The sequence below is a fragment of the Suncus etruscus genome, chromosome 6 (genome assembly GCF_024139225.1).
Source record: "Suncus etruscus isolate mSunEtr1 chromosome 6, mSunEtr1.pri.cur, whole genome shotgun sequence".
In the NCBI taxonomy this organism is placed as follows: Eukaryota; Metazoa; Chordata; class Mammalia; order Eulipotyphla; family Soricidae; genus Suncus; species Suncus etruscus.
Window position 1 is genome coordinate 104889578 of NC_064853.1, and position 15311 is coordinate 104904888.

The 15311-nt window shown below is 38.5% G+C and overlaps 1 protein-coding gene across 13 annotated transcripts in view; it reads right to left on the reverse strand.

Annotated features, from left to right (window-relative positions):
* The window catches only part of DLG1 (discs large MAGUK scaffold protein 1), a 653463-nt gene that overhangs the window by 93782 nt on the left and 544370 nt on the right, over positions 1–15311 (reverse strand). For 8 of the 13 annotated variants that reach the window (XM_049775930.1, XM_049775932.1, XM_049775931.1 and 5 more), the window contains one exon: positions 1944–2042. The exons of the other annotated variants lie outside the window; for them this stretch is intronic. In XM_049775930.1, coding sequence (XP_049631887.1) covers positions 1944–2042 — 99 coding nt within the window. The remainder of the gene's footprint in view (positions 1–1943; positions 2043–15311) is intronic. 13 annotated transcript variants of the gene reach the window in all.

Genomic DNA, 15311 nt, shown 5'->3' on the forward strand with positions numbered 1-15311 from the left:
GCTAGTAAGATAGTTCAAAGGCCAGAGTGCAGGCTTTGCATGCAGCTTGCTTGGGTTCAAGCCTGTCGCTGGCATTGTTCTGTAAGCAACATAGGCATTAACACCTAATGACAAAAGCTGGGAGTAGTCCCTAAGCAATGCGAGGTATACCCCTCCCCACCTTTACAAAACAGTACTACCATACAAAGCAAATAACAGATTCAATGCAATACCTATCAAATGCCAGTTCTTTATATTATCATTATTATTCTTTATTTGTTTTTGGGCCACACCCAGTGACGCTCAAGTACTCCTGGTTATGCGCTCAGAAACTGCTCCACATGGGGGGACCATATGGGAAGCCAGTGATGGAACATGCAAGGCAAACGCCCTAGTATTGTGCTATTTTTCTGGCTCCTCTTTATAATATTATTGATTTTCCATTTTTAGAAAGGGCAACCAGGTATCAGCAATTAGTTGGTATTCTTTTTCTCCAGAACCTCACCATGGGGACTTGCTTTAGAATTGTATTAATTAAATACAATGTATACATTCAATAAATTATGTAAATTCTATACATCAAAGAGTTAGAGCATGACAAAGCCATGACTCAAAAGTTTTTTCCTGAAACTACCTACTCCTTTTTTGTTGTATCATTTTACCATACTAGCATATGTGGAGAAATGACAATAATTGTTAAGACTTTACATATTCTGGGCCCGGAGAGATAATAGCACAGTGGCGTTTGCCTTGCAATCAGCCGATCCAGGACCTAAGGTGGTTGGTTCGAATCCCGGTGTCCCATATGGTTCCCCGTGCCTGCCAGGAGCTATTTCTGAGCAGACAGCCAGGAGTAACTCCTGAGCACTGCAGGGTGTGGGCCCCCCCCCCAAAAAAAAAGACTTTACATATTCTATAGCTTAGTGTGCCTAATTATTAAAAATCATAATATAAATAAACCCTATGTCATTAAATAAACTATGAATGTGAAACAAAAAAAACCTGTTTACATAGCAAACACCTAAATACATATTTACATTTTACATTAGATGAAAAATAATCATTACTATATTTAATACTACCAGGAATTTGGATATCTGTTGGTAAGGCAGTTAGTGTGTTCATAAATTTATCTTCTTATAACTACTAAAGTTCTAAAATTGGGTTTACAATGTTAGTATAGCAGGTAAGAAGCTTGCCTTGCATGCACTTGACTTGGAGTTTGATCCCATATAGTCCCCCAAGCATCTGAATGCAGGAGTCCAGAATGCAGAGCTGAAGTAACGTTTGAGCACTGCTGGGTGTGACCCCCCAAAACAAAAAGTTCTAAAGTTTAGAAAAGTCCAGATTCTCTGACACTTTAATTAGAGCTTACTTTTATTTGATTTATTACATTCTAATCTTTTAAAAATAATCCTCTTCAACAATTGAAGACTGATAAAAAAACTTTTAATGCTGGCCCATATATTCTAGAATAGTAGAGTATACTAGGATAATACAGGAGAGTGGGTGGTAGGTAGCTTCCGGGCTTTTGGGGGTTGAGGAAGACTTTATTTGCCTCAAGAAGGTAGAGTCCCAGGGAGTTGTTGAGTGATTTCTTTTCTGAAGAGGGAGCAGTAGGTGAAATAAATCTGGGAACCTCTATTTCATATATATCAGCTAATATACTTAACTAATAAACACAAAGTTTGACAAAATGCTAAATAAAATGGTATATCTAGAAAGCAAACGTTCTCAAAAACTTTCAAATCACAAAAGACATAATAACAAATCTATGAGGTTCAACAATAAAATGGCAAACACTATACATATTCTGTATATCATACCCACAATTAATTTCTCCAAATTATAAACTAACATTCAATGAGTAATAAATCTAACATAGTTAAACACAATATCAAAAGAACATAAATGAAACATCAAAAGCAAATGAAATTTTTATGAAGAAATAAAAGAATAAAAACCTGTGGTGTGGTAGGTAAGATGACAGTGCTCTCAGCAGGGACGGGCAGGACAGGGATCACAGGGACAGTGGGAGGAGAGGGAGGTACCGCTTCTGTCAGCTAAAATCATCAACAACAACAACAAAAAATCAGGAAAGAGGCACCCAAAATAACAGGGAAACATTATAGATAGTTTTGTCTTAAAGATAATCATGATTTTCAGAAATAATTGAAAACAGGTAGGACTTATCAACATATGACTTCAATTTAAATAAGAAAATGTTCTCTAGGAATTTAGAAACAATCACACCATTAATAATTCTAATGACAATTAAAATGAGTGCTTACTCTATATGTCCAAACGAAAATAACAAAAACAAGTAATGTTATACTCTTCTAAAAGACAAGAACCTTTCTTTAAAGATTAAAAATATTTGTCATTTTAGAAAATATTTGATGACTTTCCTTCCTGCATTCATAGAATCAAAAATAACTTAAAGAGCACATCTAGTAGACAAATGAAGCTTATAAATCCAGACAAAATATTCAAAGGTTTCCTAACTGAAATGATATCATTTTAGTAATCTGTGCTATTAACCCGAGAAAGATCAGTAATAACTAGTTTATTAACAAACAAAACAAATATCACTACTATGTATAATGTGACATATTCTGTAAAAAAAAATTGCCTGGGCAAGAGAAATGGTAGTGGATAAGGTGCTCACCTTACACATGTTCTAACAAGCTTTAATCCCTAGCACCCCATATGGTCCCCAGAACCTGTTAGGAGTGATTTCTGAGCTCAGTTCTAGGAGTAAGTTCTCAAATAGTCAGGTATGGTCCAGAAACTATACAAGACAAAAACTGGCAACTCTGAAGATATACTTTAAGCAGTTTTAGTATTAAATTTAGTCTGTGTGACTGGGTTACATTATTATTGTTACTACTGTCTTAAGTTTAATCACTAAAAGCACATCTGGCAGTGCTTCAGAGCTGCTCCTGATTCTATAACTTGGATGGCTGCAGAAAGTACAGGGGGCCAATGTTTGCAGGGTATCAAACTGAGTCATCTCATGTAAAACAAGTACTCAGACCACAAACTATCTCAAGAACCCTTGGATTAGATTATTTTTAACAAGATCTAACTGGAACATAGAAAAAAGTGTTTTGTTACAAATACTAACCTCTATAGATTGAACTAATCCATCAATACTTAATGATATACAACAATGACTCCTTATAAATATAAGAAAAATATTAAAAGAAAATAAATGTGGGACCGGAGAGATAGCATGGAGGTAAGGCATTTGCCTTGCATGCAGAGGGCTGGTGGTTTGAATCCCGGCATCCCATGTGATTCCCCGAGCCTGCAAGGAGCGATTTCTGAGCATAGAGCCAGGAGTATCCCCTAAGCGCTGCCAGGTATGACCCCAAAACCAAAACCAAAAAAAAAAAAAAAAAGAAAATAAATTTAAGAATACCAGCAAATTTTTAGGTCCAGAGAGATAGCACAGTGTAGGGCCTTTGTCCTGCATGTGCCAACCAGGGATGAACTTGAGTTCGATTCCCGACATCTCATATGGTCCCCTCAGCCTGCCAGTAGCGATTTCTGAGCTCAGAACCAGTAGTAAGCCCTGAGTACCACCAGGTGTGGCCCAACCTCCCCCCAAAATCTAAAAACAAAAAAAAAATACCAGTAAACTTTAAAAGAGAATTAAATAAAAGCAATCAAAAAAGTGCTAAACATCAAACTCTTCCTTGATGAGGGGTCTGGGATAAAGTTCTTTGTACTGGAGCATATGCTTTGCATGTAGCATCCCCAGGTTCAATTACTGGTATCACACTGGCCCCTGAGCACCAAACTGGGAGTAGCTACTGAACACCTCCAAATATGGATCAAAAGCAAAAAAAAAAATTTAATTAAGGGACCGGAGAGATAGCACAGCGGTGTTTGCCTTGCAAGCAGCTGATCCAGGACCTAAGGTGGTTGGTTCAAATCCCGGTGTCCCATATGGTCCCCCGTGCCTGCCAGGAGCTATTTCTGAGCAGACAGCCAGGAGTAACCCCTGAGCACCGCCGGGTGTGGCCCAAAAACAAAACAAAAACAAAACAAAAAAAATTAATTAAAATTAAATTAGCCAGTGCAGTGGAGCAAGGGATAAGGCGCCTGCCTTGCCTGTGCTAGCCTAGGAAGTACAATAGTTCGATCCCCCAGTATCCCATATGATCCCCATAGCCAGGAGTGATTTCTGAGCGCGTAGCCAGGAGTAACTTCTGAGCATCACAGGTGTGGCCCCAAAACAAAATTAAATTAAAAATATTTTGAAAGGACCTGAGAGATGATTCAAAGGGCTGGAACACATGCAACTGATGTAAGAGTCCCAGCTTTAATTCCTGGCACCATCATGGTTCCCAGAGCACCACTAAGAGTGGCTCTTGAGCAATCACACTAGTAGTATTCACCACAAAATAAATAGAAAATAAACACAGTAATGGCATGCTCTGCCCATCAGATGTGTATGGGCACCAAAATCAAGAAAGCATAGGCCATGGTCAGTGTCTGTACTAGCAACACAATCAAAAGTTGTGTGAAGACTGGGGCCGGCGAAGTGGCGCTAGAGGCAAGGTGTCTGCCTTGCAAGCGCTAGCCAAGGAAGGACCGCGGTTCCATCCCCCGCATCCCATATGGTCCCCCCAAGCCAGGGGCAATTTCTGAATGCTTAGCCAGGAGTAATCCCTGAGCATCAAACGGGTATGCCCCCCCCCAAAAAAAAAAAGTTGTGTGAAGACTGGCAAGCACCACAAGCAACTGAGGGATCATCACAATCAAGGTAATGCCCAGTTATAGCAATAACAGTAGAAAAATGGAAAGGAAAAAGAAATAATAAAAGTTCAGCTCACTGGGTAGGATTAAAAAAAAAAAAACACCGTCAAATTGACATCAAAGTCCTCATAAACAAACAAACAAAAATCCATCAGACCAGATAGCAACAAGTATTGGTAAAGATGTACAGAAACAGAAACCTCCAATCACTATTGTTGGGAATAAAAAAATGATATAGCTCTGAAAATCAGCATGGCTGTCTATCAAAAAACTAACCATATTATTACCATATAATTTCCGCAGGCTATATAGGTATATATTCAAAATATATAAAAAATTAGGTATTTTACCCAACATTCAGTAGTCCATTATTCAAAATAGTAAAAAGGCAGAAGCACTCAAGTATTAAAAATAATTGAGATAAAACGTGGTGTGTGTGTGTACCTACATACAATGGATGTTACTGAACCATAAGGAGGGAGTTCTTATTAAGTGCTATTTAAAATTAACTAGATATAAATTAAGACTATGATTCCCTTTACATGAAATACTTAGGAGAAAGGGAAGTTATTGCTTGTTACAGAGTGGTGACGGAAAAAATTTTTGAAACAATTACGATGGTACACAGCATTGGGAATATAATTAATAGCATTAAATTATATTCTTAAAGTAGTGAATTATTAGTATCTTTATTTTATGTGTGTTTATATGGGTTTGTGTGTATCTGTAAAAAAATTTTTTTTTTTGGTTTTTGGGTCAAACCCAGCAGTGCTCAGGGGTTACTCCTGGCTCTATGCTCAGTAATTGCTCCTGGCAGACCCGGGTGACCACATGGGATGCCGGGATTCGAACCGCTGGGATTCGAACCACCGTCCTTCTGCATGCAACGCAAACGCCCTACTTCCATGCTATCTCTCCGGCCCCCATATCTAAAAATTTAAAGTGGGTCATGGAAGTAGCTTCAGAGGTAAACATTCGCTCTACATGGGTAAGGTTCTAGGTAAATAGGAAAAGAGAAATATATTAAATCATGACAATGCTGCTGAATATATACATTCATAAAACCTTTTCCATAAAAATCTAGTATTTGAAGTAGGGAGCTAGGACAGTGATTAGGGTATGTCTAGAATGGTCTGTCCAGGTTTGCCTCCCAATACCACAAGCATCCCTAAACCTTGTTGGTTGCTTAGCCATCCCTAGAATCACAGAGCCAGAACCCCAGCCTACTTGGCTGAGAATTGCTGGGGTAGAGGACGGGGGGTTTCTGGGTCTCCTGGGCTGCAGGCTCCTGCAGAGTTCGCCCCCCCCCCTTCCCTGCAAAAATTCCTAACATAAACCAGGGACAGAAAAATATCTGAATTGGTTAACTTAGTAATTCTGGAAATCTAAAAATCTAAAAATAAACAATGTAGAATACCAAATATATTTTGAGAATTTTTTTAAAACTTGAGAAATTTAAAATACTTAAATACCCAAAGATGTTGGAATGTTACCTATGTAACATTAAATATTATATAGCAATTAAAATCATGAAATTTTGCTTCTAATACGAAGCAGAAAAGGAAAGATGGCACACATAAAAATAAATGGAAAGAGCAACCACAGAGACTAAGGGTTAGGCAGGCCCACCAACCACAGCCTGAAGCCCTAGCACTGAACTGCTCGCCCACTTAGTTGGCTGAGCATTGCTTGGAAGCCCCTGGTCCCCAAGAACACAGCTTGGGAATACATCTCCCTCCAAAGAAAGAAACAAAGAAATTGAGATGTGGGCCAAATTTGGAAAAGTTCACTTGTTATGATGCCCTATAATGATTACTATTTATGTTAAGAAAAAAAACAAAACAAGTATGATCTCTTATTATTTCATTCTCTAGAAAACAAGATGAATTTAGACCAATTCTTCTAAAAATACTGTCAAATTTAATGATTTTAATAAAACTATTAGGGTTGGAGCAGCGAGGAATCAACTCAACCCATCACTCTACAAATGACATTCAGCTTACAAAAAGTAAACTGAAGCTGGAGATGTGGCTCAAAGTAAATGATCAGAAGCTTTGCGTGTATGTAATTTTGGGTTTGATTCCTGGCTCCAGGAGTAGTCAGTCCTTCTGGTAGCCCCTCAGCACAGGCTGGGGTGACTCTTCTACTGAAGAGCTCTGACCCTGCCAACAGCTAAGGTTTGGTGCCTACAATGAGAACAACAAAAACTAAAGTTGTGGGATTCCTTCCTTCCTTTTTCACTTATTTGCTTTTATTTATTTGTTTAGTTGAACCAAACTCATGGCTTAAGAAATACGTTCTCTATTCCTGAGCTAAATTCCAGGATCTCTTTCTTTTTCATATTTATTCATCTATCTATCTATTTATTTATTTATTTTTATTTAACCAACTTTATTACATACATGATTGTGTTTGGGTTTCAGTCATGTAAAGAACACCACCCATCACCAGTGCAACATTCCCATCACCAATGTCCCAAATCTCCCTCCTCCCCACCCAACCCCCGCCTGTACTCTAGACAGGCTTTTTATTTCCCTCGTACATTCTCATTATTAGGATAGTTCAAAACGTAGTTATTTCTCTAACTAAACTCATCCCTGTTTGCGGTTCTTTTTCATATTCTTAATTTGCAATCTGGGATTTCAAGTAAGTATGGAGATAAATGAAGGCAATAATTGCATAGTGAATGTACTAAATAACACTGAATCATAATACTTACTGATGGTGAAAATGTTAAATTTTATGTCATGCATATTTTACTACAAAGAAAGCGTATTTATAAGTAATGCCTCTAGTTATGGGGGACCCAGTTACCATTTACATAATGCTGTTTAAATATACAATAATTATGTCTATTATATACTAGTTCTGTAGATAGTATAGACATTCTAAATTTCATATTTTGTACATGAAACAAGTAAACATATACTGAAAATCAATTTTTGTTTTTTGTTTTTTTTTGGGCCACACCCGGCAGTGCTCAGGTGTTACTCCTGGTTCTGCACTCAGAAGTCACTCCTGGCAGGGTTAGAGGACCACATGGGACGCCGGGAATCAAATCGGGGTTCATTGGGTTTGGCTGCATGCAAGGCAAATGCCCTCCCTACCTCTGTGCTATTGCTCTGGCCCCTGGAGAATCAATTTTAAGTGAAACTTACATGATATTTCAAAAACATCTCTAAACCAACAAGTTCTGATTCCTGCTTTATGACAAAAAATGGTGAATAGATTATTTTAAAAGAATTGATGCTAGATCAACTGGGCATATTTCATATTAAAATGAAATAATTCCTCATCTCTACCATATATATTCTGGCTCAGGGCCAGAATTAAGCCCTGAGCATCAATCACCAGGTATGCCCCAAACTCACTCCCCCCCACTCAAAAAAGAGCATTCTATTAGAGCAGTGATAGTGATCAGTGACTTATTATATATAATATATATTATATATAGGGAACTAAATAAATCTAAGAAAGGAAAATGGGGAGCAAAGAAAATGGGAGAGAGCAATGGTACTTATTTTTTTTAATTAGAAAGGAAGTTACAAGTAGGGAAGAAAGAAAATGAATATAATTAATTAAAAAATTGTTTTGGAGCGCAGAGTGGGTTCTGGGTCACATCCAACAGTGCTCAAAGATTATTCTTGGCTCTGTACTCAAGGATCAATTCTAGTGATGCTCCAGGAACTAGATGAGGTGTTGAGGATCAAACCTACGTCAGCTGCATACAAGGCAAGTTCCCTACCCACTGTGCTACTATTGCATTGTGACCCAGAACACAGGGTTTTTAATAGAGATAGAACATATCATGGTTTCCAAATAACCATTTTCTAATAAAACTAAAACAAGAATCCTTTATAAAATGGTTGGCCTGATGAGGCATTGTTTCGCTTTTACATAGGCATATTAAAATGGGAAAATACTATACATACAGGCAAGTTCTTATCTAATAGCGATAGAAACACACAAATCTTGTAATGCAGTGGGACCTTACACTCTGAACATTGTCATAATGACCTAGCTCAGGCCTCAGAAGAATGGGCATTGTCCATTCATCCTGAATCAGGATGCCATCTATGAAACAACCAGGGTTGTCTATAACATCACCTGGGAGCAATTCTCTACCACAGAAGATCCTACCGCTGCCCCGCCATCAACCAACTCCAAAGAGAGGTCCCTTACCACCGAGAAGACATAGCAACAACAACAACAACAACAACAACCACAACAACAACAACCTGCTTTCAGGGCAGGGCTAGCACATTGCCTCTAATTGTGAGGTGAAACTAGAGGATGCTCCACATCATCCTGACTTCGATGTAGGATATGCACAGATTCAGGATCTTTAACTACAGAAACCTGACACCAACAACAGCGACTGTTGGGGGGTGTGGGAAAATAAAGGTTAATTGGCACTACAGACAATGACTTGGGTTGGACAACCTAGATACCTGGAACCTAGAAATGGTCTTATGCCAGAAAACTTCAGGGGTAAGGTCTCCTTGTATTTAGGCCAAGGCTTTTCCTTTCCATGTTCCCCATATTTTGCTGTGCCTATGCAAACCACAATTGCCACTCTAACACTGTTTTTGCTGTACTTCTTTAATTCTTATCCTGAAGAAGAAGGAGGAGGAGGAGAAGGAGGGGAGAGGGAGGAGGAGTAGGAGTAGGGGGAAGAGAGCTTATTAAACCTTCTGCTAGGCCTTTAAAAAATATAGTTGGCCTGGGTCGGGAGTGGTGGCGCTGACTTGCACGCATTAGCCTAGGAGAGACTGCGATTAGATACCCACCCCTGGTACAATATGGTCCCCCAAGCCAGGAGTGATTTCTGAGCACATAGCCCCTGAGCATCACTGAATGTGGCCCAACCCCCCTTCCCCCCAAAAAAGGTTGGCCTAGCATTACAGGCTTAGCAAGTATAGTATGAACCTAGATTACCTTCTGATGCCAAAATGTAAGTACAAAAAATAATGGCATGACAAAGTCCATAGAACTCATAGTATACAGGATTTTAAAAATCATATAGAATTTATATAAAGTCATAGTATATAGGAGATCATAGTATGTAGAATTTATATAAAGGGCTCTCATACCCTGGGGACATTTTGAGACTCAAAATAAGTAATAATAACAAGGGCATATAACCACTAAATAGGATTTTTATAGCTTATTCTGATATAGATAATTGAATTAATAGGGCTAGAGAGAGTGCAGTAGGCCCAGGTTCAATCCTGGTACCACATATGGCCCCCTGAGCATTGCCATGGTCCCTGAGCATAGGTATTTGAAGCATTCTCCCTATAATATACAAAGAGAAAACATTTCCTTATCGAACAATATCAATTTAAAAAAAATGAGAAGGAATGATGGGATTACAAAATTATTTGGCAGCCAGTATAGTAGTGAACTCATTTGTGAAACATTACTAGATGTTAAAAGTCTCACTGCTATTAAATACATTTTCCATTTCATTCTAGTGGATGCAAACTTAAATGGAACACAAACATACCAAATAACCACCAGTAACTCTAAAAGTTTATGTCTCCTTAATAGGGTAACAAATAAACTTTACTCTTTTTGTTGTTTATGCGGGGATGGAACATGGGGTCCCAACACATATGAGGAATTCACTTTAGTACTGAGTCACATCTCCAGAATTACCCATTTTAACACAAAATAAGACAAAGTTCTATGCTTATATGAAAGTTCAAGGCCAAGCACATTAATTTCCTTCACCAGGCAATTGTTCTCTAACCCCTCTGTTGTCAATTTTAATATTTTATCTAAATTTCACCCAAACTTTGTTCTGAGACTTTTTAGAAATTTATTAAGTAGGGATCAGAGTCTATTTTTCTTTTAATTCTTTTATTATTCCCTCTTAATGTAAGCCACTCTCGATAGTTCACTGAATAGTTTGACAGTGAACACATGTCCTGGCCTCTTCCTTAGAAAAATAATTATGTTGCTGAGAAAAATCTATACAGAGAGACATCAACACACATCATTTCCTATCACAACTCCATAACAAAACATTACAGAACAAAATAATTCATTTAGCTAATCTGAAACAAAAATAGGAGTTTAAATGGACAAAAATCAAATAACAGTTGAATGATGAGGGACAGCAAAACAGTAAATCAAATACTAATTAAAAAAACAGATATACGAGGATATTTTGAGCATAGGAGTGTTAACATGAAAAAATTCTGGAGAACTATTTAAGACTATACAAAAACTGAAAAATGTCATGACAATGAGGCAGCAATATCTAGTAACTACCACATCTGGGTTATTATAAAACATGAAAAAATAAGCATAAATATTTCAAATCAGAAAAATCCTATACACGCATTTCATTAGATAACAGTGACATCATCCTTTCAGTGCTCCAATTGTATCATTCAATAAAATCAGCTCCAAAGAGTTTTGTTTTTTCATCCAATGGCCATGTGACTAACAACAGTCTCAGTTGTTTCTATCCATAGCAACACCATGGAAGCAATAGCGTCTGAAGCTGCCTTTAGAGACTTGTTGCCATGACAACAGGAGCTATAATATGAACACCACCTCAAAGAACACTGCAGAAAATGGTATATTCCTATAAAATAATCTGACACATTTTATAAATGTCTTTTGAATTCTAGTATAAAAGAACTTTTAATAAAAGTTTAAACTGATTATATTTTAGAGAGCTTCATTAATTTTATTCATAGATTTATATTTTATATTTAAAATTTAAAAATCAGGTATTAGAGAGAAAGTACCAGGGGGATAAGACAGGGTTGCATGCAAACAACCCTGACTCTACCCCTAGCACTACATAGTCTCCTGAGCACTACCAGGAGTTATTCTTAAGTTCAGAACCAAGAATAAGCTTCAAACACTGTGAGGTGGGGCCCAAACTACCATCTTACAGTATCAGACTATGGTATCTTTTCATAAAAGTGGTCCAGTTTCCTTATGTACAGGCATGTGCATAAAGTATATGAAAACCTAAAATTTTACTTCTATTTGTTTAATTATAAGTGGAAAAATGATGAAATATATATAGTCTTACTAAAATTTTTGTTTCAAAGAGTTAAAATGATTTTTATATATGAATATTAATTGTGCCTCACAAAGGAAGAGACAGAAGGTACAATTAAAAAGTTAGACTCTATGAAGAGCACTAACTTCACTGACTATTACCATAATAATGATAGTGAGAGAGAGAAGTAGAATGCCTATCCCAAAGACAGGTAGGGGGTAGGAGAGGAGGGAAATGAGGAAACATTGGTGGTGGGAAAGTTACAATGGTCAAGGGTAGTGTACATTTGATGACTGAAATCCAACTACGAATAGTTCTGTAATCACAGTGATCAAGTAAAGAAATTATTATATAAAAAAAAGTTAGTTTCTAACAGAAAGGAGATCATAGATTTAAAAGAATGACAATAACAGTGAAAATGGACACAATTAGTCAAATCAAATTTAATTTTGAATGTAGAATAGGTCTATCTGGTGAATGCAGGGATGTCAAGAATGAAACAAACCGGGCCGGGAGAGATAGCACAGCGGCGTTTGCCTTGCAAGTAGCCGATCCAGGACCAAAGGTGGTTGGTTCGAATCCCGGTGTCCCATATGGTCCCCCATGCCTGCCAGGAGCTATTTCTGAGCAGACAGCCAGGAGTAACCCCTGAGCACCACCGGGTGTGACCCAAAAACTAAAAAAAAAAAAAAAGAAAGAAAGAAAGAAAAAAAAAAGAATGAAACAAACCATTAAGAATGATGGGACCGGTGAGGTGGTGCTAGAGGTAAGGTGTCTGCCTTGCAAGCGCTAGCCAAGGATCAGGACCGCAGGTTCGATCCCCGGTGTCCCATATGGTTCCCCCAAGCCAGGAGCAATTTCTGAGTGCTTAGCCAGGAGTAACCCCTGAGCATCAAACAGGTGTGGCCCGAAAAACCAAAAAAAAAAAAAAAAAAAAAAAGAATCACACACACACACACAAACCCACTTTCACTCTCTCTTTAGAGTAACAATGGTGTAATGGGCAGGGCAACTGCCTTGTACGTGGTTGACCCAAACAGACCCAAACAGACCGCGGTTCAAATCCCGACCTCCCACATGGTCCCCCAAGCCTGCCAGAAGTGACTTCTGGCTGAAGAACAGGGAGGAACCCCCGAGTGCTGTCCGGTGTGACCCCTAAACAAAAACAAAAACAAAAAAAAAACAAAAAAAAAGGGAAAAAAAGAATGATATCCACAATTGCCTATTAAGGTGGCAGGCAAGGGCAAGGGATTGGGGGGTGTGTGTGTGATGGAGTATGGGAACATTGATGGTCAGAGTTGACACTGGTGGTGGGATTGGTGTTAAAATATTAAATGCTTAGGGCCCGGAGAGATAGCACAGCGGCGTTTGCCTTGCAAGCAGCCGATCCAGGACCAAAGGTGGTTGGTTCGAATCCCAGTGTCCCATATGGTCCCCCGTGCCTGCCAGGAGCTATTTCTGAGCAGACAGCCAGGAGTAACCTCTGAGTAACGCCGGGTGTGGCCCAAACACCAAAAAAAAAAAAAATTAAATGCTTAAAACTCAAATATTAATAACTTTGTAAATCGCAGTTCTGTAATTTAATAAATTATTTTTTAAAAGAATATTGGGGCCGGAGCGATGGTACAGCGATAGGGCATTTGCCTTGCACGTGGCTGACCCAGGGTGGACCTCGGTTCCATCTTCGGTGCCCCCATAAGGTCCCCAAGCCAGAAGTAACCCCTGAGCATCACTGGTGTGGCCCAAAAAACAAAAAAACAAAAAACAAATAATGCCCACAAAGACATTATTTTTTATCATATTGGATCAAGCAAAATAATTTGCAAGACTATTTGAATACATTTTAGATCCTTGATGGCGAACGCAAAGGCCTTGTAGCTGGCATGCGGGAAGGGGTCCACAATTAAGATAAACAGCGCAGCAGGAGGCAAGTGTGCCAGTGTCTACTTTGCAGCTCACCTGGCTATAGGGCTGGACTGGCCACTGGGAGGACCGGACATTGTGTGGCAGTTTGGGCACTCGGGCTCAAAAAGGTTAGCCATCACTGTTCTAGACAATGGTTTGTTTAGGTTTCCCACCCCCACCCCCCACCCCGGTTTTTGGGCCATACCCAGTGGTGCTCAGGAGTTACTCCTGCCTCTGTACATCCTGGCAGGCTTAGGGGACCATACGGGATGCTGAGGATTGAACCTGGGTCCATCCTGGGTTGGCTGCGTGCAAGGTAAATCACTCTGGCCCCTTGAATACATTTTAAAACACTTTTCTTACTAAATTAGCTACCTGGCAGTATAAAATCATACTGCCAGGTAACTAATACTTTAAAATAATATATAATAATAATGTGTTACATGAATGTTAAACTTAAAATACACACAAAGATTCAACAATGTCTAAATAACTTTCTATCATATTTAGGAAAATAAAATGAAGGAACAAATCTTTTATTATCAGTATGTAAGATAATAAGAATTACCCTGTATCATTGTTGGTCAAAAATATTTTTTTGGTATGGTATAGTTAATATATATATCCATGTTTTTCTGATCAAATATCAAAGAAGCTACATGAAAGGGAGGAAGAAGCTAGGGGAAAACTTGTCAGCCGTTTGAATGTTTTTATAAAAATGAGATGAAACAGTAGATTCTGCTTGGGAAACAATGTACCATATTTTCCTGTGTATAAGACGACTTTTTCTTTTAATTATACAACTTTATTTTTTATTATAAATATTTAAGCACCATGATTACAAGCATGTTTGTAGTTGGGTTTCAGACATAAACAGAATCCCCTACGCCCCATCATCAATGCAACGTTCCCACCAAGTTCAGGGCTAGAATGATAGCACAGTGAGTTGGCCATCTGTCTTTAATGTGGTTGACCTAGTTCAATACCCAGCATCCCATCTAGTTCCCTGAGAACTGCTGTGTGTGGCACTAAACCCAAACAAAAAACAAACAAGAAAGTATGTGTCTAGTTTATGAATCTATTTAGAAACAGTATATTTAAAGTTTACATTCCTTTATTATAAAAAGATGATCTTTTATCAGCCTTAGGTCAGTTTGTAATTAGAGAAGGATGTGTCAACAACTATAAAAATTCAGAAGTAGCCTGGAGAGACAGTACAGTGGTGTAAGCCTTGCCTCCAACAAACCCTAGTTTAATCTCAGCGCTTATACCCCAAGTCCTGACAGGATGTGATCCCTAGGCAGAGTCAGGAATAGACCTGAACACCACCAAATTCTTAGTCACTACCCTAATACCTGATGTCTGGTCCAATCCATGATCATCTCTTGTCTATCTTAGAGACATCTCTATCTGATCTCTGCAGTCTAGTCTTAACTCAGTGGAACTCAGGGGTCAAATGACCTGGTTAGAAGCTAAACAAGATCATAAAAACCCTCAATGTCCCTCTCTTCCTATTCTCTGGTGCCTCTATGTGCCTTAGTCTCATGCTAAACTCATGACTTGTTTCATACCAGTTTGTTTACTCTTTCTCAGACCTCTGGTATTGATGTTGTGACAATGCAATGGCAAGCTC